Source organism: Equus asinus, chromosome 17 (genome assembly GCF_041296235.1).
Source record: "Equus asinus isolate D_3611 breed Donkey chromosome 17, EquAss-T2T_v2, whole genome shotgun sequence".
Taxonomy (NCBI): domain Eukaryota; kingdom Metazoa; phylum Chordata; class Mammalia; order Perissodactyla; family Equidae; genus Equus; species Equus asinus.
Window position 1 is genome coordinate 15,433,898 of NC_091806.1, and position 22,815 is coordinate 15,456,712.

Below are 22,815 nucleotides of genomic sequence, written 5' to 3' on the forward strand. Positions count from 1 at the left end.
ATCTTTTCCCCTCATACTGATGTTTGTGATTTGGTCTTGATGAGCCTCTAATACTAACTGTAATGTGCCCTTATGTAGTACCACACTTACATGAATCCTCATCAATTTAAGGGAAGACAGTATCAATGATTCCCATTTTACTAGTGAGCAGAATGATCCATTAAAAAGGGATCCATCTAGGGGCTGGCCCCGTGGTCGAGTGGTTGGGTTCGCGTGCTCTGCTGCATGCGGCCCAGTGTTTCGTTGGTTCGAATCCTGCGCGCGGACATGGCACTGCTGGTTGAGCCATGCTGAGGCGGCGTCCCACATGCCACAACTAGAAGGACCCACAACTAAGAATATACAACTATGTACTGGGGGGACTTTGGGGAGAAAAAGGAAAAAATAAAATCTTTAAAAAAAAAAAGGGATCCATCTAAAAGTGGCAGAAACAAGCTTAAAACCTGTGCTGTCACACTCTGAACTACTATATTGTCTTTGGACATAGTATATGGGCCAGAACAGATCGTATACTTAGATTAAGTGATTCATCTGGTCTCATTGTTAAATCCTGTTCTAGCAACTATGAAATATGGAAAATGTGTAACTCAGATCTGGCAGTTCACGTATAGAATCACTTTTTATCCAATACTAGCTAACTAATTGTTTAGTATTAGTATGCAAAGATTTTATTGATAATTTTGTTGAGGGTAAGAGGATATGTTTTACGCAGTTCACCCTCTTGAAAACTGATTTTTAAATCCTCAATCGATTTATCTGTCCACTCAAATTCCTTTTTCCTTCATGTTCTTAGGGGCTTGTTCTCTGATTCTCCCCAAGAGACTGCTTAAATTGTCTTATTGCTTTTCCCCTGAAATCCACTAATCACTGAAATTGTTCCCTCTTTTATTATTCAAATCACTTAAATATAGTCTCAGTATTTAACATCAGAACTTGTGTTACCAGCCCCTTACAAGCACTAAGAAAATAAGTGCTTATCAAGGTGATGGAAAAGACCCATCTTAGAAGGCAGCAAAAGATGTAAATAAAAAAACATGTTTCAGTTACAAAATCTCATGGTGCTTTTTCAGTCAGTAAGAAAGTTAACGTCTGTAAAATAATTTGAAAACTTACGAGTGATAGGTGGATATGAAAATATGACAATGTTGTTTTCCTGAAGTAGCCACTTTGTACCTGAGAAGAGACAGACTTTTCCCTTGTTGAGATATTAATGCAAGTTTACATTTATTGAGGATTTCTATGCCGAGATTTTTGCATAGTACTTGACATACATTATTTCACTTAATCTTTACATCTCAGAAGTTTGATGGTTATCAATTAAATTTTATTTGTGAGGAAAATGAGGTTCAGGGAAGTTAAGTCACAACCTAATTACAGTTTAAAAGCCTGAGTCTTAGAGAACTAGAGCTAGTTCTAATGATGAGATGGAGTATAATTATAGGGACTGAAGACTCAAACTCTCCCCTTAGAATCTAGAGCAAACATTTGTATCTACCGTATTGAAAGCCTCTGTTCCCATGTTAAGGGGCTGACATAGAATTTGGATACAAAAATCTGCAGATTATCAGGCAAATAACAAGGTTAGAGTTTCTTAGGTCACAGATATAAATGACAGGCTATGTATTCATTGGAGAAGAGCCCTCTCTGGTGAGGTCTCAGGAAAGGTGTAGAACTGGCTTGAAGCATGACAAGAGGGTGAAATCATCATAGGCTGTAGAAAATAGACACACATTTTAGGCCAATGAAATTAGGAAAATGCATGCACGTTTGAATGCCCATAGTATATGCAGGAAACAATTTTGAACAGAACACCACTTTCACTTGCAGAGAAGTTGAGGAACCACTTACTATTTCATGAATTTGGGGCACTTTTGGACTAACACAGGTGCCATACACAAGAAATTTTAAACTTTCGTATATGCATAATAGTTCTTATTTTAATATATATTATATATATTTATATATGTATTATATATGCACATATATGTTATCAATTACAGAAAATGAAAAAATCAGACTGGAAAGAGATTTTGAAGGTGTATATCCTCATACTTGTGTAGTACAAAGAATTAGACAGTAAAAAATATGGATTTGGTGACAACATGAAAGTGATAATGCCTAGAGGGTGGAAACAGATGTTTAAATCTTTTTAAGTATTTTGAAAAATAAAATATATTACAAGGGAAGAAAATTCTTGTTGAAAAAAATTAAAAAGTCATAGCTTTATTGCTTTGGCATTTAAATATCTTTCATCTCTTGCTGGCCTCCTGCTGTTGTTTGAACTTATCAAGCATCCTCCAGCTTCTCTCCCTTTATTGCCGTGTTGTTCTAACCACAGATATTCACCTTTTACTCACTCACTTCTTTCCATTGTTTATTTAAATGTTATTTCTCAGTGAAACTTTTTACCTATATATATGTCTAAAATATAAATACATTTTATATAAATCTGTATATAGCATATATTAATGGTAATACCATTATCATTAATGATATTATGATAATAATATTTCATTTTTAATAAAATCTGTCTAAAGAAATAAAGAAGGAAAAGAACACAGTAGATGAGAATTTTGAAAATATAACTGTATACAAATGAAACAGAAGAATAATAGTTGAGGTTTTTTTTAAGGAAACATAATCTATTAACAATGAATCCAGGATATCAAAAGTAAATCAAGCAATGTGTTCTTCAAGTAATGACCCCTAATTCAGAAAATAAAGTACAACATTCTTGTCCAAAATTAATTGGTGAATAAGTGTTGAATGTACACATAATGTAATCAACACTTAAGATCTGGAAGAAGAGAATGCTGACATGATTCTCTGAATATATTTTCTATGAAAAAAAGTCATTTACAGGGGAAAAGATTTCATGTGGTCCAAATTAATTGCCCAACAGTATGAGGGATCCAATTTCATCTCATGTAAAAGTCCTACAAATTGATCCAAGAAAGAAGTATGAGTGATTAATAATGGCATTTTCATGAATAGCTTTGCTGCTCTCTCTCTATCAATAAGGAAGATCAGTAACAATTGTATTATTTCTCCAAAATGTCAACCTCATTGAAAAAAATGCAATTCAATTAACCAGTTGCCTTTTATATATCAATGACATTGTTTTCTAGTTATCCAATCATGGATTCATTATTTGATTTTTTTCAACATAATGGTTACAAGCAATAACTGAAAAAAGAAGTTGTATTTTGCTTAAATTGTAGCTCAAATTTTCTGACATTTTTCTGAAGTGACAAAGTAATTGAAACTATCTTCTATCTTAAATCAATTCAGTTAGCATGAATTCAATCTTATATTGATCCGTATAAGCTGAGGACTATGGTGGACAAGAGTAATGTATCAGAAATCCAAACTCCTATCAGGCTTTCAGTGGATTTCTCAGGAGAAACTTTACAGACTGGGAGAGAATGGAATGATATATTAAAAATACTGAAAGACAAAAGATTTTACCCAAGAGTAATCTATCCAGGAAAACTATGCTTCAGATATAATGAAGAAATAAAAACTTTCCCAGTTAAACAAAAGCTGAGGGAGTTCATTGTCACAAGACAGCCCCCCCCAAGAAATGATCACGAATGTCCTCATAACTGAAACAAAAAGTAAAAGGTTTACAAAGCCTTGAACAAGAAGATAAATAGACAAAATCAGACAAAGGCAGCTCTCTATCAGAACAGGTTAGCAAACAATTGTAACATTAAAGATAAATGGAAGGAAAGCATATAAAATAACCATAAACACATCATTTTAATCACAAATTCACAACACAAAATCAAATAATTTGTGACAACAATAACTTAGACAGGAAAGAGGAAAGAGATGGAACTGGCTTAGAGTAATGGCGATAGCATGCTATCAGAAAATGGTCTACCTCATCTATGAGAAATTTTATACAAACCTCATGGTAACCACTAAACAAAAAAAATGAGAACAGAGACATAAATGATAAGCAGAAAATTGAGAAAACCATCACAAAACTGAAAATGTCAGTCAGAAATACAGAGGAAAAGAAACAAGGGAAATAGAAAGCAACTGGGGAAAAAAGAGAGAAAATGGCAGGATTAAGCCCTCATATATCAATACTCACTCTAAATGTGAATGGATAGAATTCTGCAGTCAAAACACATGGAGTGGCTGGATAGATTAAAAAGCAAAATCCAACAATATCTGACTCTGGCAAACACATCTCAGCTCTAAAGACAACCACAGGCTCAGAGTGAAGGGATAGAAGATGAAACTCCAAGTTAATCATAAAAACAAGAAAGAAGGTGTTGCCAAACTCATATCAGGCAAACCACACTTCAAGATAAAAATAGCAATGGGAGACAAAGAGGGGCAGTATATAATGATAAAAGGGATGTTCCACTAAGAGGACGAAACACTTATGAACATATATGGATTTAACACAGGAGCACTAAAGTATATAAAGGAACTATTAGCAGAGATAAAGAGAAATATTGATAGCATAAAATATCAGTAGGGGCCCTCAACACCCCATTTGAATCAATAGATGGATCATCCACACAGAGAGTCAAAGAAATAGTGGAATTAAATGAAAAACTCCACTAGATGAACTTAACAGACATATATAGAACACTCCATCCAAAAGCAGCACAATACACATTCTTCTCAAGTGCACATGGAACATTCTCAGAGATGGACCATGTGTTGGAAAACAAGGCAAGCATCAATAAATTTAAGAAGGTTGAAATCATATCAAGCATCTTTTTTGACCAGAATTCTATGAAGCTAGAACTCACCTACTAGAAAAAAGCTGCAAAGTGACAAATATGTGGAGACTAAACAACACTGCACTGGACAACTATTGGATCAATGAAGAAATCAAAGGAGAAATATAAAAGTATCTAAAGACGAATGAAAATGCAAATACATCATACCAACTCTTATGGGATGCAACAAAAAGACAGCTAAGAGGGAAATTCATGGCAATACAGGCCCACTTATACAAACAAAAAGATCTCAAATAGATGATATTAAATTACACCTAAGAGAACCAGGAAAAGAAGAACAAACAAAGCCCAAAGTCAGCAGAAGGATGGAAATAATAAAAATTAGAGCAGAAATAAATGAAATAGAAACCAAAAAACAAGCAAAAAAAAAAAAACAGGAGAAAGGATCAATAAAAGTAAGAGCTGATTCTTGGAGAAGATAAACAAAATTGACAAACTCTTAACCAGACACACTAAGAAAAAAGAAAAAGGGCTCAAATAAATAAAATTAGAAATGAAAGGGAGAAATTACACCAGACACGACAGAAATACAAAGGATTATAAGAGAATACCATGAAAAACTATATGCCAACAAATTGGATAACTAGAAGAAATGGATAAATTCTTAGAATCATACAACTTCCCAATACTGAATCAAGAAGAAATTGAGAATCTCAACAGACCAATCACAAATTAGGAGATTGAAACAACAACAAAAAAAACTACCAAAAGCAAAAGTCCAGGACCAGATGCCTTCTCTGAAGAATTCTAGCAAACATTCAAAGAAGATTTAATACCTATCCTTGTCAAACTATTCCAAAAAATTGAAGAAGATGGAACACTTCCCAACATGTTATAAGGAAACATCACTCTTATCCTTAAACCAGACAAGGACAACACAGTGAAGGGAAATTACAGGACATGAGCCAGCCCTGTGGCTGAGTGGTTAAGTTCATGTGCTCTGCTTTGGCAGCCAAGGGTTTGCCAGTTTCAATCCTGGGCACGGACCTACACATCACTCTTCAAGTCATGCTGTGGTGGCATCCCACACAGAAGAACTAGAATGGCCTACAAGTAGGATATAGAACTAATGTACTGGGGCTTTGGGGAGAGAGAAAAAAGGAGGAAGATTGGCAACAGATGATAGCTCAAGGCCAATCTTCCTCACAAAAAAAAGAAAGAAAATTACAGGCTAATATTGCTGATGAACATCTATGCCAAAATATTCAACAAAATATTGGTAAATCGAATATAGCAATGCATTAAAAGGAGCATACACTATGATCAAGTGGGATGCAGGGATGGCTCAACATCCACAAATCAATCAATGTGATACACCACATTAACAAAATGAGGAATAAAAATCACGTGATCATCTCAATAGATGGAGAGAAAGCATTTGACAAGATACAGCATTCACTTATGATAAAAACTCTCAATAAGATGGGTATAGAAGATAAGCACCTCAGCATAATAAAACCCACACATGACAAACCCAAATCCAACCTCATACATTTTGGTAAAAAACTTAACACCCTCCCTCTAAGAACAAGACTAAGACAAGGGTGCCCACTCTTGTCACTCCTATTCAACATACACTGGTGGTTTTGGCTAGAGCAATTAGGCAAGAAAAAGAAATAAAAGGTATCCAATTTGGAAAGGAAGAAGTGAAACTCTGTTTGCAGATGACATGATTCTTTACATAGAAAACCCCAAAGAATCTATCAGAAAACTATTAGAAATAACTAACAACTGCAGCAAAGTTGCAGGGCACAAAATCAACGTACAAAAATCAGTTGCATTTCTATACTCAGATAACAAAACAGAAGAAAGAGAATTCAAGAATAAACTCCATTTACAATAAAAACAAAAAGAATAAAATATCTAGGAATAAATTTAACCAAGGAGGTGAAAGACCTGTACAATGAAAACTATAAGACATCATTGAAAGAAATTGAAGAGGACATAAAGAAATGGAGATGTATTCCATGCACATGGATTGGAAGAATAAACATTATTAAAATGTCCACATAACCTCAAGCAATCTACAGACTCAGTCTAATCCTAACCAGAATCCCTAAGACATTCTTCACAGAAATGTAACAAAGAATCCTAAAATTTATGTTGAACAATCAAAGACCATGAATAGCCAAAGCAATCCTGAGAAAAAAGAACAAAGCAGGAGGCATCACAATCTCTGTTTTCAAAACATACTTCAAAGCTATAGTAATCAAAACAGCATGCTACTGGCACAAAAACTGACACACACATCAATGAAACAGAATTGAAAGCCCAGAAATAAAACCACACACCCATGGACAGCTAATCTTCGGTGAAGGAGCCAAGAATATACAATAGAGATTGGAAAGTCTGTTCAATAAATGGTGCTCGGAAAACTGGACAGCCACATGCAAAAGAATGAAAGTAGACTGTTATCTTACACCACATACAAAAATCAACTCAAAATGGATTAAAGACTTGAATGTAAGACCTGAAAGCATAAAACTCCTAGAAGAAAATATAGGTAGTACACTCTGACAAGTCTTAGAAGCATCTTTTTGAATACTATATCTACTCAGGCATGGGAAACAAAAGAAAAAATAAACAAATGGGACTACATTAAACTAAAGAGCTTCTGAAAGACAAGAAATTATGAACATAATGAAAAGACAGGCCGCCAACTGGGAAAAAATGTTTGCAAATCATACATCCAACGTGGGGCTAATCTGCAAAATATATAAGGAACTCATACAACTCAACAACCCCAAAATAAACAACCCAATCAAAAAATGGACAGAGGACCTGAACAGACATGTTTTCAAAGAAGATATACAGATGTCCAACAGACACATGAAAAGATGTTCAACATCACTAATCATTAGGGAAATGCAAATCAAAACTACAATGAGATATCACCTTACACCTGTCAGAATGGATATAATCACCAAGACAAAAAGTAACAAATGATGGAGAGGATGTCGAGTAAAGGGAACCCTCATACACTGCTGGTGGGAATACAAACTGGTACAGCCACTGTGGAAAACAATGTGGAGAATTCTCAAAAAGTTAAAAATAGAAATACCATATGATCTAGCTATCCCACTACTGGGTGTTTAGCCAAAGCACTTAAAGTCAATAATTCAAAGAGACTTATGCACCTTTATGTTCATTGCAGCATTATTCACAATACCCAAGATGTGGAAGCAACCCAAGTGTCCATCAACAGATGAACGGATAAAGAAGAGGTTTATACAATGAAATACTACTCAGCCACAAAAAGGGAAAATTGTTCCATTTGCAACAACATGGATGGGCCTTGAGGATATTATGTTAAATAAAATAAACCAGGTAGGGAAAGACAAGCACAGCATGATTTCACTCATACATGGAAGATAAGCAAAGACATGGGGAAAGAGAACAGATTAGTCGTTACCAGAGGGGAAGGGAGTTGGAAGGTGGGTGAAGGGGAAAAGGAGCACATATTTATGGTGATAGCTTCAGTTGGTAGTGAGAATGTTTTCCAGTTTCAGCAAGGAGTCCTTTCTCAGAATTTCTCCCACTGCTGTAGTGTTGTGTATGGAAAGCAAAAAAAAAAAAAAAAAGAAAAGAAAAGAAAATGTGTCTTTTCTTCTCTGGCCATTGGGAGCATGTGTCACACCTATTCATAGTCCGCAGATTCTCATTATGGCTAAGTTGGACATTTAGGTATTCCTTTCCTATGAAGAACATATGATTGAGTCAGATGGCCAAAACTCATTGTATTACACAACCAGTTAGTCATGAGGTTTCCATTAGCATCTCCTATCTGATAAGCACTGGCCCTGAAGCCAGTGGAGACAGCAGGGGCACATTATTTAGTTAGAAAACATCAAACTCTTGTTCTGCACATCAGTGTCTAATTCCACCTTTCTGGCAGTGGAGTTGGGGGGTGCTTTGTCCCAGGCAGTGGAGGTGAGAGATCTGGAAGTACCTATCATCTCCAAATATAAGTTCAGTGAAAGAATTAAAAGGGACTATAACCTCCTGACTAAGAAAAAAAGCTGAGGACAAAAGTTGGAAGAAATATTCTGAATGAATGAAGATGAGCAGAGTCTCTGGCATGTTAATGAATCTGTTACAGTAACAATAGCATGTTGATATGGAAACAAAATTTAATCAAATATCGAGCAGTATTTTGGGGCTGGAAATCTTAGCTTCATGCTTGAAGCAGTTCTCCCCAAAAAGTGCATAGAGGAGGGTTAAAATTGTGAAATATTAAGTTATTAAATGTTGCAATAACAGGGATTTTTTCAAAAAAATATAGATAATACTGTTCTTAATCCTTATTTACAGAGTTCATTAGTGAGCTAGGTAGGTCTATGCAGGGGCTCCCATAGTGTCTTAGAGAAAATCATAATTTAAATAATCTTAGATTCTATAGGACAGAATTGCCATTGTCTTCATAAAATTTACCCCACACCCACAAATGTCTACTTCTACAAAGCAAGTCAGTGCCCCTTAAAGATGAGAAAATAGATAAAACATGTCCAGATGATGTTAACAATGCATGATTTGCCACAAAGGTCTATTCGGAGGAATTATAGAAAATAAAATAAGACATAAGAAATAAATAAATAAGGAATTAGAACATTTTCCTTCAGGTAATATCAGATCATTAAGAGTATTTCTTCTTCTAGGACATCCATGCACTCTGTATTTGGAAATCAAGAGTACATAAAATTATATTCGATAGAGAGACTGAAGGAAACTGATCTACCATGGAAGAATCGTTTGGAAAAACACAACAAATTAATTGCGAACAGGAGTATTTAACTAGCAATTTAGATGTAAGGAAGGAAAAGAAGTATTCCCACAGGGAAGAAGTAATATTTCCTCTGTAAAGAGCATCTGCTGTTTAAAAAGCAAATTAGAGGCCAGCCCAGCAGCATAGTTGTTAGATTTCCACACTCCACTTTGTTGGCCTGCGGTTCGTGGGTTTGGATCCCTGGGACAGACCTGTACACTGCTCATCAAGCCATGATGTGGCAGCATCCCACATACAAAGAGGAGGAGGATTGGCAGAGATATTAGCTCAGGGACAATCTTCCTCATCAAAAAGAGGAAGATTGGCAACAGATGTTAGTCCAAGGCCGGTCTGCTTTGAATAAAAAATAAACTAAAAAAGCAAATTAACTTCTTGTTTAAAAATGGTGTAGATCCTAAACAAATTCCTATTTAACAATATGAAAACGTCGTCCATGAGAAAGAAGCAACTTCAGCAAAATTGAAAAAGGTAAATATGAACTACTGATATGTTGATATTCTATTTCAATTCAAGATGATTTTTTAATTTCAGGATGAAGATTCAATAAATAATATCAAACAAATAAAATCATGAGTAGTTGGTTGAAAATGCATTCATTATTTAAGACAGCACCTGTAGATTTCTGAATTTCTGAATTAAAAAAATTAGATAATGTGTTTGAAGCATTTGAAATATATAAACTCTTAACTTGTCTATTGTTGTTAATTATAATGTTAAAAGTCATTCACTTTAAGAACTATCATATTAAGAAAATATAATCAAATAATGACATATTGCATTCAAATTAATTGAACATTTAGCTACTCTGATAATAAAATAAATGTTCGTTTTATAAGTAAAAGTATTTCTATGAGAAGGACTCTGTTTTTATTAGGGAATCTCCCTTTATTTAGGAAAATATGATACATTAATTTCATCCAAATTTTAATTCCTGGAAAAGATATATGTGGCACAAATTCTTTTGCTCATATCCTATTATTATGTTACACAATCAAATCAGACCATAAACATGGCAAGATTTGAACACAACATCTGACTGCATTTACTAAACTTTTTTTATATTGATTTTACTTTTCCCTAGAAACATTTAATTTTGGCTCAAAATAAAGCAATATGCCTGTAGGGGAGCAGAATTTTCCACCTCAACGTTTATCTCCTTGGTATGAGGATTATTTTGGGCTCGATATTTTTAAAAAACTGCACACATGGGAGAAACCCTGAAAACCAAGTAGACATCATCCTTTGTAAGAAATATTTACATTTGTAAGGGAAATCTGTACCTGGAAGAGAGGGGTGACCTTGTCTCTAGAAACTCTTATCAGTGGGGAAGGAAAGGACGTAAATCTGCATAATAACCTTATTCTTGTTTACTATACTTCTGGTAATCTCCCATAACTGACACCCCCTCAACTCCGAACACCCTCCTTTGTCTTTAGCTGAAGATGATATTTAAGATGACAATCTTGGCCATTCTAGTACGTGACTCAGTTTTTCTGGGTTTTTGCCGTGTATACATGTTATAAAGCTTTGTTTGATTTTTTCCTGTACTTCTGTCTCATGTCAATTTAATTCTTAGACCAGCCAGAAGGACCTAGAGGGTGTACAGGAATTGTCTTTCTCTCCTACAATGCCTAGATATTATTAGATTCAAAATGCCATAATTTGTGTTTTTTAAGCAATAAAATCCATTTGAATTCAACAAATTAGAATGAGAATTACTGGAACCTCATGATATTGTATTTTTACAATTGTATTTTTAATTACCCTCTCTCACTTCATAGAAAATAACCAATTCTAATAATAATTTCCACTTTTAACTTAATTCAGAATCATGTATGAAGTAACATATTAGGGGAGAACCTTGTGCTATATTCTTTATAGAATGAACCATGGGATGTAATGTTAAGGTAGAAAAGACATGCACGCAAAGTTAGTGGAACATTGTGTTAGATCTTATAAGCCAGATGCTATATTATGGTCTAGATTGATTGGGAAAAAAATTCATGAGAGTTAGTCAATTGATCATTGATTTGGGGTTTTGACTGGAATAAATAGTTCATCTACATTCTCCCTTCTCACACTGTGAAATTAAATAAAAATTTCTAGCTATAGGGATCTTATTGGTCTAATTAGAATGCAAATCTAACACCATAAATAGTTTAAGCATTTTATTTATTTAATTAATTCTTTTTCTGCAGATGACTTTATAGCTCCTGGTTTCACATCAAATCTCCCAGGATCACAGAATACAAACGTGAGCAAGCAATTGAGAAACTATATAGACCAAAGCTCACGTCCCAATCCAATTATAAAAGAGGAAAATGCAGCCAAAAAATCTAAGTCCACAGAGAGAAAATAATTTGAAAATTACAGAAATCAACTGCACTATAATGATGGAATTTGTTCTCTTGGGCTTTTCTGACATTCCCAAATTCCACTGGGTTCTTTTTGGGATATTCTTAGTCATCTATATCATTATCTTGTTGGGAAATGGTATCATAATTCTAATAACAAGAATAGATTTCTCTCTTCAGACCCCTATGTATTTTTTCCTCAGCAATTTTTCCTTTCTAGAAATCTGTTATGTATCTGTCACAATTCCCAAAATGCTCATGGACCTTTGGACCCAGAAAGGAGTTATTTCTTTTTTTGCCTGTGCTACACAAATGTGCATCTTCCTCATGCTGGGAGCTACTGAGTGTTTCCTTCTGGCCATGATGGCCTATGACCGATATGTGGCCATTTGTAACCCTCTGCACTATCCTCTAGTCATGAACCACAAGGTCTGTGTCCAGCTGGTGGTTGCCTCCTGGATGAGTGGACTTCCAGTTCAGATAGGGCAAACATGCCAGATTTTCTCTCTGCCCTTTTGTGGTTCCAATCAAATCAACCACTTCTTCTGTGATATACCCCCATTATTGAAGCTGGCTTGTGGAGACATCTTTGTGAATAAGATGATGGTCTACATATTTGCTGTACTATTTGTCACTGTTCCTTTTATGTTGATACTTGGGTACTATATTAGAATTATCTCTACTATCCTGAAATTGCCATCAAGTACAGGATGGACCAAAGCATTTTCAACCTGCTCTTCCCACCTCATAGTTGTAGTTTTATTCTATGGATCAGCCACTATCACTTATTTAAAACCTAAATCCAATCAATATGAAGGAATGGACAAACTACTCTCTCTTTTCTATGCTGTTTTGACCCCAATGTTCAATCCTATGATATACAGTCTGCGGAACAAAGATGTCAAAGAGGCACTGAGAAAATTTCTTCTCAAATTTTCAGCATTGTGGGATATTTGAACTAGTAAGTTACTGTTTTATATATTTAATTTGCATGCAGATTTAATTGAAATTTCTTTTCATTATTGTCGTAAATTTTTAAATAAACTAGTGATGTAATTACTTTTAGTAGACTCATTTTCTCATAGTTGTGATACCTGTGTTCATTTATTTAGTAGTTTTACTTTTAAAGATCAATTTCCTCTTCACTGTAAACTAGTAAATAAAGATGTGTAACTAAACAAGATGATGTGATAGGTAGTATGTTCTATAATTTAAATCATACCTTTTTTAATTCTTTTGCTGATCTTTCTAGACATTATCTCAACATTCTCTATTGAAAAATCAAAACATCCTTAGATGCTATAGAGTCATTACTAAATGATTTATTTATAGAAATTAAAGCATAAATACATAAGGATACATGTATAAGAAGGACTACTAAAAATAATGAATGCATAAGATAATGTTTATTGCAGCACTCTAGTTCTAAGCAAAAAAACTTTAAAAGTGAATACTTGTATTGAGAAATATTTTAGTAAATATGTTGTATAAATATAATAGACGCTTATGGAGTCATTAAGAAGACCATGTTGCACATATATGGTAATGGCCCCCAATAAATCTTTCCTTATTGTATCCATGCCCTTTTGTTATTCCTTCCCACCTTGACTGTGATGTGATTATCTTTGGTGAATAGAACATTGGTAAACATGAATAGCAGTTGGGCATTAGGACTTGTCTTTTCTAGCAATGGAAATCTTTCCATCCATAGGTCAAAAAGATAAGACTAGATTCCTGGACAATAACAAGGAAAATAGAAAGAAGCCACAGCTCATATACAAACCATAAGGATGAAATCAAATTTAAACAGTTATAATATGTTATTTTGAGAGTTTTTGAAACTATTATTCAACACATTCTATCATATCTTTAAACCTTATGTTATTCATAAATTTTTAAAATTTGTTAATCTCTTTCTATATTTGAAATGTACCTTTTAGTTGTTTTTCTTAGAAATGCCAATATGTGATAGACTTTCTAATTCCTTGCATATCCCCAAATTTCTTCCACAAAGTAGAACACTCTGGTTTGAAAAAAAGTCTCTGGGCTGAGTAACTGTAAAAAAATTTACAAGACCATTACTAATAATATAAAGGGGAGAAATACACATGCTGTCAGATATTGAAATTGTGGATAAAAATGTACGACTGAACTGTTTATCTACAGCTCCCCAAAACAGTATATGCATCCTTTTTAAGGAAAATATTCACCAAGGTAAACCAAAAACTGTACCATTAAAAAACCAATCTCAATACTTAAAATAATAATAATAATACAGAATATGTTCTCTAGTCACAGTGGAAGTCAATTTCATTTTCTTGTGTAATGTGGTGGAGGAGGGAATTACGAGGAAATTTTTGGGCTTGATAGATATGTTCCTTATCTTGATTGTGATAATGGGTTCATTGCTGTATACATATGCAAAATGTGTCAAATTATAAACTTTAAATACAAGACTTTTATTATGTTTCAATGACACATTAACAAAGCTGTTCAAAAAAAGTGTGAAATTGAAACACCAAAACTTTCCCTTAAAAAAAATATAAAGAGAATCCATTGCTACGAAACTTCACTTACTAGAACTGCCAAACAAATCCTTATCCTGTAGTAACATGATACCAGAGAAAAGTACATATCTCATAAAGAAATAAATAATATGAAACAATAGTAAATATAAAAATAAACATTAAATATCGTTTCTATTTTAATTTCCTTAAAATACATATGCATCTTTAAAGCAAAAATTTTAACATTTTTATACCACCTAGTACATAATAGGTATCTTAGGTCATGTGGTAACTTGCTGGCCCATGGCCAAGCATTCTACTAAGGCCCAGTGGCAGGTCAAGAGCTTGTTCTCAAAAAATGACTATTTATCCACAGAGAATGACAGGGCCTTAGACATTCGCCTATAGGGACCTGTCACAGGCTCCAAACAGCATCCCTACCTGCCACTCGGCCTTAGTAGAACCATTGGATCTACTGGAACAGATGGTCCAAGTGACAGAGCAGCTTACACAGTGGCCTGGAGCTGTTGCAGAGTCTTCTCTTGTTCTGGGCCCCAATCAAGACCAGAAGCTTTGGGTCATTTGGTAAGTAGAGCAGAGTAACATACCTAAATAAGGAGTATGTTGCCTCCAAAATACAAAGAGGCATACTAAGTATCGCGCTTCTTTCTTGTTGTAGGAGAGACTAGATGCAGAAGCTTATCATAACTTCAATTTAGAGGAGGTATCTCAACATACCCCACATCACTGGACCTCTAGAAATTTCAGTGAGGTAGAAGGACCCTGGAATTTAGCTGGATTTATTTTCCACCCTATGGTAGAGAAATATCATACCAATGACTTGTTCACTAGGTCCAATCAGCATAATGTCATCTATGTTATGGACCAGTGTTAATCTTTTTTTGGAAAGGAAAGGTGATCAAGATCCCTGCAAACTAAATTATGACAGGCAGTTGGAGAGTTTATACACCCTTGAGGTGAGAGAGTGAAGTTGTATTGGTGGCCTTGCCAGCTGAAAGCAAACTGCTTCTGGTGAGCCTTATGGACAAGTATGGAGATCAAGATCGGTAACTGCATAGCAGGTATCAGGGCATGTGTTAGTTTGCTCAAGCAACGAAACCACGTTTGGAACATCAGCTTCGATTGAAATCAGCACTTTATTAAGTTTACAATAATCCACTGTCATTCTTCAACATCCATCTTCGCACATGGCAAATAGAAGAGTTGAATGTTAATGTGGTGAGAATGATCAGCTCTGCATCTTTTAAATCCTTGTAGGTGGCACTGTGTAACCTCTCCAGGAATGTGGTATTGCTTTTGATTTACCATTTTCCTACATAAAGTAAGTTCTAATGGCTTCCGTTTAGACTTATAATAGGCCCCACTCCACAGGTCAGGGAACCAACGTGGGGATTCTGTCAACTGCTAAGTATATCTATTCCAACTACGCAGTCTGGAACTGGGAGAATAACCACAACCAATGATGTTAGGAGCAAGAAGCCAATATTGTTATACTTGTTAGTTTTATAAAAATGTTTGAAAGTATCATATACACGGTCATCAAAACATTTGCTTATTATAAGCATTTTATTAGGAGTATCCAATGGTAATATTTTGCATATCTCTATCATCAGGTCACACCACAGACTGTTAGTGATCTCTTTACTACTGGAAATAGCGTCATCAAGGTCTATAAATGAGATTAAGGCTTAATCATCTTATATAATCAATTCCAGAAACTCCAGAACGAATTCAGAAAATTCATGTTTAAAATTCTGATTCTCTAGAACCACTGTCAGTAACAAAATTTGCGTGAGTCAGGGTTCTCCAGAGAAACAGAGCCAGTAGGATGTGTGTGTGCGTATATATACATAGATAGAGAGAGAGAGAGAGACAAAGAGGGAGTGAGACAACTTACAAAGAATTGCATTTACAGAATTATGGAGGCTTGTAAATCCAAAATTTACAGGATGAGCCTGGAGGTTAGTGACCCAGGAGAGCCAGTGTTTCAGTTGGAGTCCAAAGCGCTCTTCTGTGGAACCAGGAAGAGTTGATGTTCCAGATGATGTCTGAAGGCAATACTCAGGAAAATTCTCTCTTGCACAGCGGGGGCTGGTTCTTTTGTTCTATTGAGATCTTCAATTTATTGAATAAGCCTCATTCACACTGTAGAGGGCAATCAGTTACACACAAAGTTTACCATTTTCAATTTTAATCTCATCAAAAACATCATCACAGAAGCAGCCAGAATAATGATTAACCAAATACCTGAGTATTCTATAGCCCACCCGATTTGACTTAAAAATTAACCATCATGGATAAATGCAAAAAGCAAACCAACCAACAAAGAAAATGCACTACACTCATCAGAATAATTGATGAACAAAAAAGGTAAGTAGAAACGTATTAAAGAATTCAGGAAGAAGTTTATATCATATACTGAAGAAATAACATACATGTCTTAGCAGACACTGAAAGAAATGAGACACACTGGGAGATCATGAAGAGATACATTTAAAGTACTGAAAGATAATGACTGTCAATTCAGAATTTCATATTCACTGAAATATTTGAGATAACTTTCCAATATATAGGGAAATAAAGGCTTTGTAAGGAAAATAAAAATGCGTAAACTCACACAGATAAGCAAGTGAACACTTACATGCACACAAACTGAAGTAACTTATAGCCAACAAGTTAGTGCTTCATCAATGTTCCAGGCAGAAGGACTGCAACAGAAAGAAACATGTTCTAGACAAAGAAATAAAAAACATTAAAAATGTAAAAATATGGTAAATATATGCAGTATTGTTTTTAATTTTATTTCCTTCAAAAAATAAATAAGCAAAACTATGCTGATGAATTGTAACTTTAAATAATACGTAAAAGTAATATTTATGACAAAATAGCACAATGAATAGATAAATTTGATTTGCTGGCGTTTTGCTGAGAATTTTTACATCTGTATTCATAAGAATTAACAGATCATTTACCATTTGTTTTCTCTACTTCTGTCTGTCTGATTTTGGCATCAGGGTAATACTGATGTCACAGAATGACTTGATAAGTATTTTCTCTTCTATTTCCAGAAGAAGTTATGAAATGAAAGATTGGTAGGATTCTTCTTTAAATCGTGGATTACACCAGTGGAACCATCTGGGCCTGGGACCACTCCTTGGTCCCAGATAACTGAAAGCATGTGTTCTCTTAAACACTTGTACAAAAAAGTTCATAAGCATTATGAATAACTGCCAAAGAGTGAAAACAACCCAAATGTCCATCAACTGATGAATGGATGAAGAAAATGGTAGAACCCCACAAAGGAATATTGTTGGTCAATAAAAGGAAATGAAGTACTTATAGATACTACTACAACAGAGGTGAACCTCAAAAACATATTTCTAAGTTAAGTAAATTAGATGCAAAAGACCACATATTGTATGATATGATTATATTAAATGTCCAGAATAGGAAAATCTATACAGACAGAAAGTTTGTTAGTGGTTCCTAGATTTGGGGCTGGGAAAGTGAGGAATGACTGCTAGCTAGTGCAAGCTCTCATTTTGGAGTGATAGAATGCACATCTCTTTGAACATACCAAAAATTCTATCTTAAGCCTTATATTTCTTTAAGAATCATTTGCATTTGATAAGGAAAAAAAGTTCATGTGGAACAAACACACAAATAAAAAGTGAATAGATCCCATAAAAACACAGCAGCAAGAGAAATAGAAGATACGAAGAATATATAGACAAATAAAGTGGAACATGCACATGAACTGATCCTTCAAAGAAGAAAACTAAGCCAAAGAAACAGCAGAAACATCACAAGCTATGATCAAGATTCCTTTTTCTGAATTGAAAGAAGATTTGAAACTTCCTATTAAAAGAGCACATTATGTTCTATGTCAGCAAAGAATGATCATACTAAATCATATATATTAAAGTCAGTATTTCCTATAGAGATTCCAGATCAAAAAACTTTGTTAATTTTAAAGACTAGGAAAAAAAATCAACAAGACATTTTTCAAAAGAAATATTCTGTGCCAAGATAAAATGGAATCAAGGAAACTGAAAAAATGATGAATATGAATATAGGATTAAAGGTAGCAAAATCGACATTTAACTGTTAATTACTAATGTCAATATTTCTCATAGTAGGAACCTAAGAGGTGTGCCTAAAAAAGGACAATGATGGGGCCAGCCCAGTGGCATAGTGGTTAAGTTTATGTGCTCTGCTTTGGCCCCCAGGGTTGGTGGGTTTGGACCCCGAGTGCAGACCTAGCACCACTCATCAAGCCATGCTATGGTGGCATCCTACATAAAATAGAGGAAGATTGGCACAGATGGCAGCTCAGTGACAATCTTCCTCAAGCTAGAAGATGAAGATTGGCAACAGAGGTTAGCTCAGGGCAAGTCTTCCTCACAAAAAAATAAAATACATAAAATAAAAAAAAATAAAAAAGGACAATGTGGATAATATAAAGGTGATTTTTTTTTTTTTTTGATGAGGAAGATTAGCCCTGAGCTACCCTCTGTTGACAATCTTCCTCTTCTAGCTTGAGGAAGATTGTCACTGAGCTACAATCTGTGCCAATCTTCCTCTAATTTTTATGTAGGATGCCACCACAGCAACGCTTGATGAGCGATGTGTAGGTCCCTGCCTGGGATCAGAACCTGCGAACCCAGGACCACCAAAGTGGACCATGCAAACTTAACCACTATGCCACAGGGCTGGCCCCTAAAGGTGATTTTAAATGTATTTGTGTGCGTATATACGACTGTGTATATATGCTTCTATGTGCCTGTGTGTGTATGGCATATATTTGTCACATGAACATTATGACAAAGCAAAGACTAAATATATATTTAGTAATATCTAAAACTGCAACTTGCATAACCTTAAAAATGAAAAGACATTCAGTATAGTTTTTAAAATCCAAATATATCATGAAGTGTTTCAGAAAGGTAAAAATAAAAGCTCAGGCAAAGATATATTTAGGTAATACACATGAAAAGAAAGCATTGGTTCTAATGTTAATATCAAGACATACAGAATGCAGGGAATAGCATCAAAATAAATTAAAAATAGATACTTTGTAACGATAGACTGTAATTCACAATGAAGATGTAGTGAGTATTGTCTATGCAAAATGTATTGTAGTGACAAATATCTTAAATGAGGAAACTTCTCATATAGTACATGCAAAGACAGACAAAGGAACATTTTACCATTAGGAAAACCTAATACACCTCTATTATATATTTTTAGTCAATCAAACATTAATGAGCATATAACAGAATTACTAATAGGCAATAAGATTGTTTTTTATAGATAAGTCTGCATTAAATGTTGATCGTAACAAAAGAAGATTCTCTTTCTTTTTGAGAGCACGTGCAACATTTGGGTAAAATGCCAATGTTAGCAAAAAATAAAGTCTGAATACAGAAAATAATACGAATTACATCCTGTTTTGAAATAAATGACTTTTTTTTAAAAAACAACTTCTCAAACTATTGCATATAGCCACAGAAAAATAATTAAACTACTCCAAATTCACAGAGAGATAAGGAAAAAGTCTTAAATATTGATAATGAAAGTGTGAGAAAGTAAAATGTGTGGGATGCCACTGACATGGTGTCACTGCAAAATCCACATCCAAATCCCAAAGTTAGAAAAAAAATAGCAAAATAGACAATGGAAAGATAAGGAAAAGCTTAAAAGGGAAAACCAACCAGAAATTCTTAAAAAATCCAAATGCCTAAATGAAAAATTCTCTCTCTGTTTCATCTACATCTCTAAGGTGAATTAAATTAACTGTTTTTGACAGTACACTACCTAAAATATTCACTCATTAGGGAATACTCATTGAGTAGCAATATGTGCCAGATATGGTTCCAGATTAAGGAAAATAGATGACAATAATGTAAATATAAATTAAAATACATACTATGTAAATAATGATAAGCACAATGGGAAAATTTAAGGAAGCTATGAGGAGATACGATGGGGATGAATTGCAATTATAACACAGTCAATGATATCCTTACTTACAAGAAACATTTAACGGTAAATATTCTGTGAATAGCAGTGTGCAGAGCCTTGTAAACATGAGAAAGGAAATGCAGAAAAATTGTACGAAGAATTTTCTGTAGTAAGAGGTAATTTGTGAGTGTAATGCAGAGGTGTTATTTAAACTTAATAATCCCACTTTAAGGAAATATCCTAAGGGTGCACTCTACTTTCTGGGAGACTGTTCTGTTGATACCACATGGGTTTTTACAAAGTAAATATAATAATAATAATAGCAATGATGAGAAAGAATGTAAGGAAGAGAAAAACAGTACCACTTATAATAACTTTGAAGAAAACGTTGCAAATGCAAATAAGTTCTATTTGAAACAGGGCTGAACATATGCATAGTAAAGACTCTCTTCTGCACCTTTGTTCTTGAACCTGGACCCTGAGGAGAGGTGGAATCTTCAAGGGCATCTCAAAGTGGTAGGAGTCAAGAAAAAAAACAGCACAAGCTGAGTCAGGATCAGCCCTGTAGGGAAACTCATAAAGACACCTAGGGCTTAGTTGTGGGAAGAGCCCAATCTGCCAGCCAGTTGTATATTATTCTCTAACGTGCTTATCTTTTGTCATTCTTGAGTTTAAGTATAATCTTGATAAATGTTAGTGCATAGTCCCTCTATTCTATGAGGAAATAAAGAATGGGTTTAATGCCCATGCTCTGGAAGAAATAGTGAAATAATAAAGGGGAGAAATATACACTCACAAACAACATGATAATGCACACCAGAATTAGAACACATTTTCTGTGGTCCTTGAACGACAAACTGGGTTCAGATTGCTGTCAATGCATAGATCTGATGATGGGGCAGAGTGCTTTAAACTGGAGTCAGACATCAATGACCCCATGGAGAGTGGATTAGGATTTATGTGAGCTGTGGTTTTGTTATCGGTTACATGGTATTTTCTCAAGGTAGGCAGATATAAACTTACATATGACTGCAACTATGGGAGCCTGTCCAACTTGAGTGATAATGGAGTTGAAAGATAATACCTGCCATTTAATGTAAAGGTTAAATACATATATGCCTATGTGTGTAAATAAACCAGTAATGTATGTTGAAATCTTAACCCCCAGTATCTCAAAATGTAACTGTATTTGGAGATAGAGTCATTGAGGAGGCAATTATCTTAAAATTAGGCATTTAGAGTGGGCCTTAATCCAATATGACTGTTGACCTTATAAGAGAAGGAGGGCGCCGGCCCGGTGGCTCAGTGGTTAATTTCCTATGTTCTGCTTCTTGGTGACCCTGGGTTCTCTGCTTCAGATCCCGGGTGTGGACATGGCACCGCTTGGCAAAAGCCATGCTGTGGTAGGCATCCCACATATAAAGCAGAGGAAGATGGGCATGGATGTTAGCTCAGGGCCGGTCTTCCTCAACAAAAAGAGGAGGATTGGCAGTAGTTAGCTCAGGGCTAATCTTCCTCAAAGAAAATAAATAAATAAGAGGAGATCAGGAACAAGCATTCAGAGAGAAAATATCATGTGAAGACATAAAGAGAAGATGGTCATCTTCAAGGCAGGGAGAGAAAGGCTTCAGAAGAAATCAAACCAGTCAACACCTTGATCTAAAAGCCTATGATCCAGAAGAGTGAGAAAATAAATTTCTGTTGGTACTCTGTTATGGCAGCCCCAGCAAAATAATACAATTGGTAACAGCATATATATGTGTATATGTGTGAATGTAGGTTTGTGTGTATGTGGGGGACATATATATATATATATATATATATACATATATATATATATATATATACACAAACAGAAGCAGCTGGATGACAGTTTTCTGCATAGATATTGGGTTGACTATGATCTTTATTTAAAAATTACTGAGGTGAACAGAAAGGTACTATGAAACCAAAAATAAAAACACTTCAGTCACTACTTTTTGATATGGAGACAATGAAAATTAATCTTAATTGGTATCAATTTAATGTAAACAGCACACTTTATTCATAAACCAATTTTTCCCAAACACTCTTTTTACTGCCTCTTTTACATTCTCGTTCCTTAAACTGTAGATGTAGGAATTCAGCATGAGACTGGCTTTGCTGTAAAAAACTGACACTATCATGTCCTGGTCCAAAGAGTAGCTGGACCTTGGTCTCACATACATGGAAAAGACTGTTCCACAATAAAGTGACACTCCAGTTAGGTGAGAGCTACATGTAGAAAAGACTCTTTGTCTCCCTTCAGCACAACGCATCCTCAGAATGGCCAACAGAATGAAACTATAGGAGACCAGGATAATCAGGATGGTGACTATCTCGATACCCTTAAAGTAGAAGACTAGAAGATGCTTTTTGTTTATATCAGAACAGTAAATGGT

The 22,815-nt window shown here is 34.7% G+C and overlaps 1 protein-coding gene across 1 annotated transcript; it reads left to right on the forward strand.

Moving 5' to 3' along the window:
* The first annotated feature begins 5,078 nt into the window (after positions 1-5,078).
* LOC139040752 (olfactory receptor 10AG1-like) lies at positions 5,079-13,209 on the forward strand. Its single transcript, XM_070487725.1, has one exon. The coding sequence runs from the start codon at positions 11,871-11,873 to the stop codon at positions 12,858-12,860; it is 990 nt and encodes a 329-aa protein (XP_070343826.1). The 5' UTR covers positions 5,079-11,870; the 3' UTR covers positions 12,861-13,209.
* Positions 13,210-22,815: the final 9,606 nt, after the last annotated feature.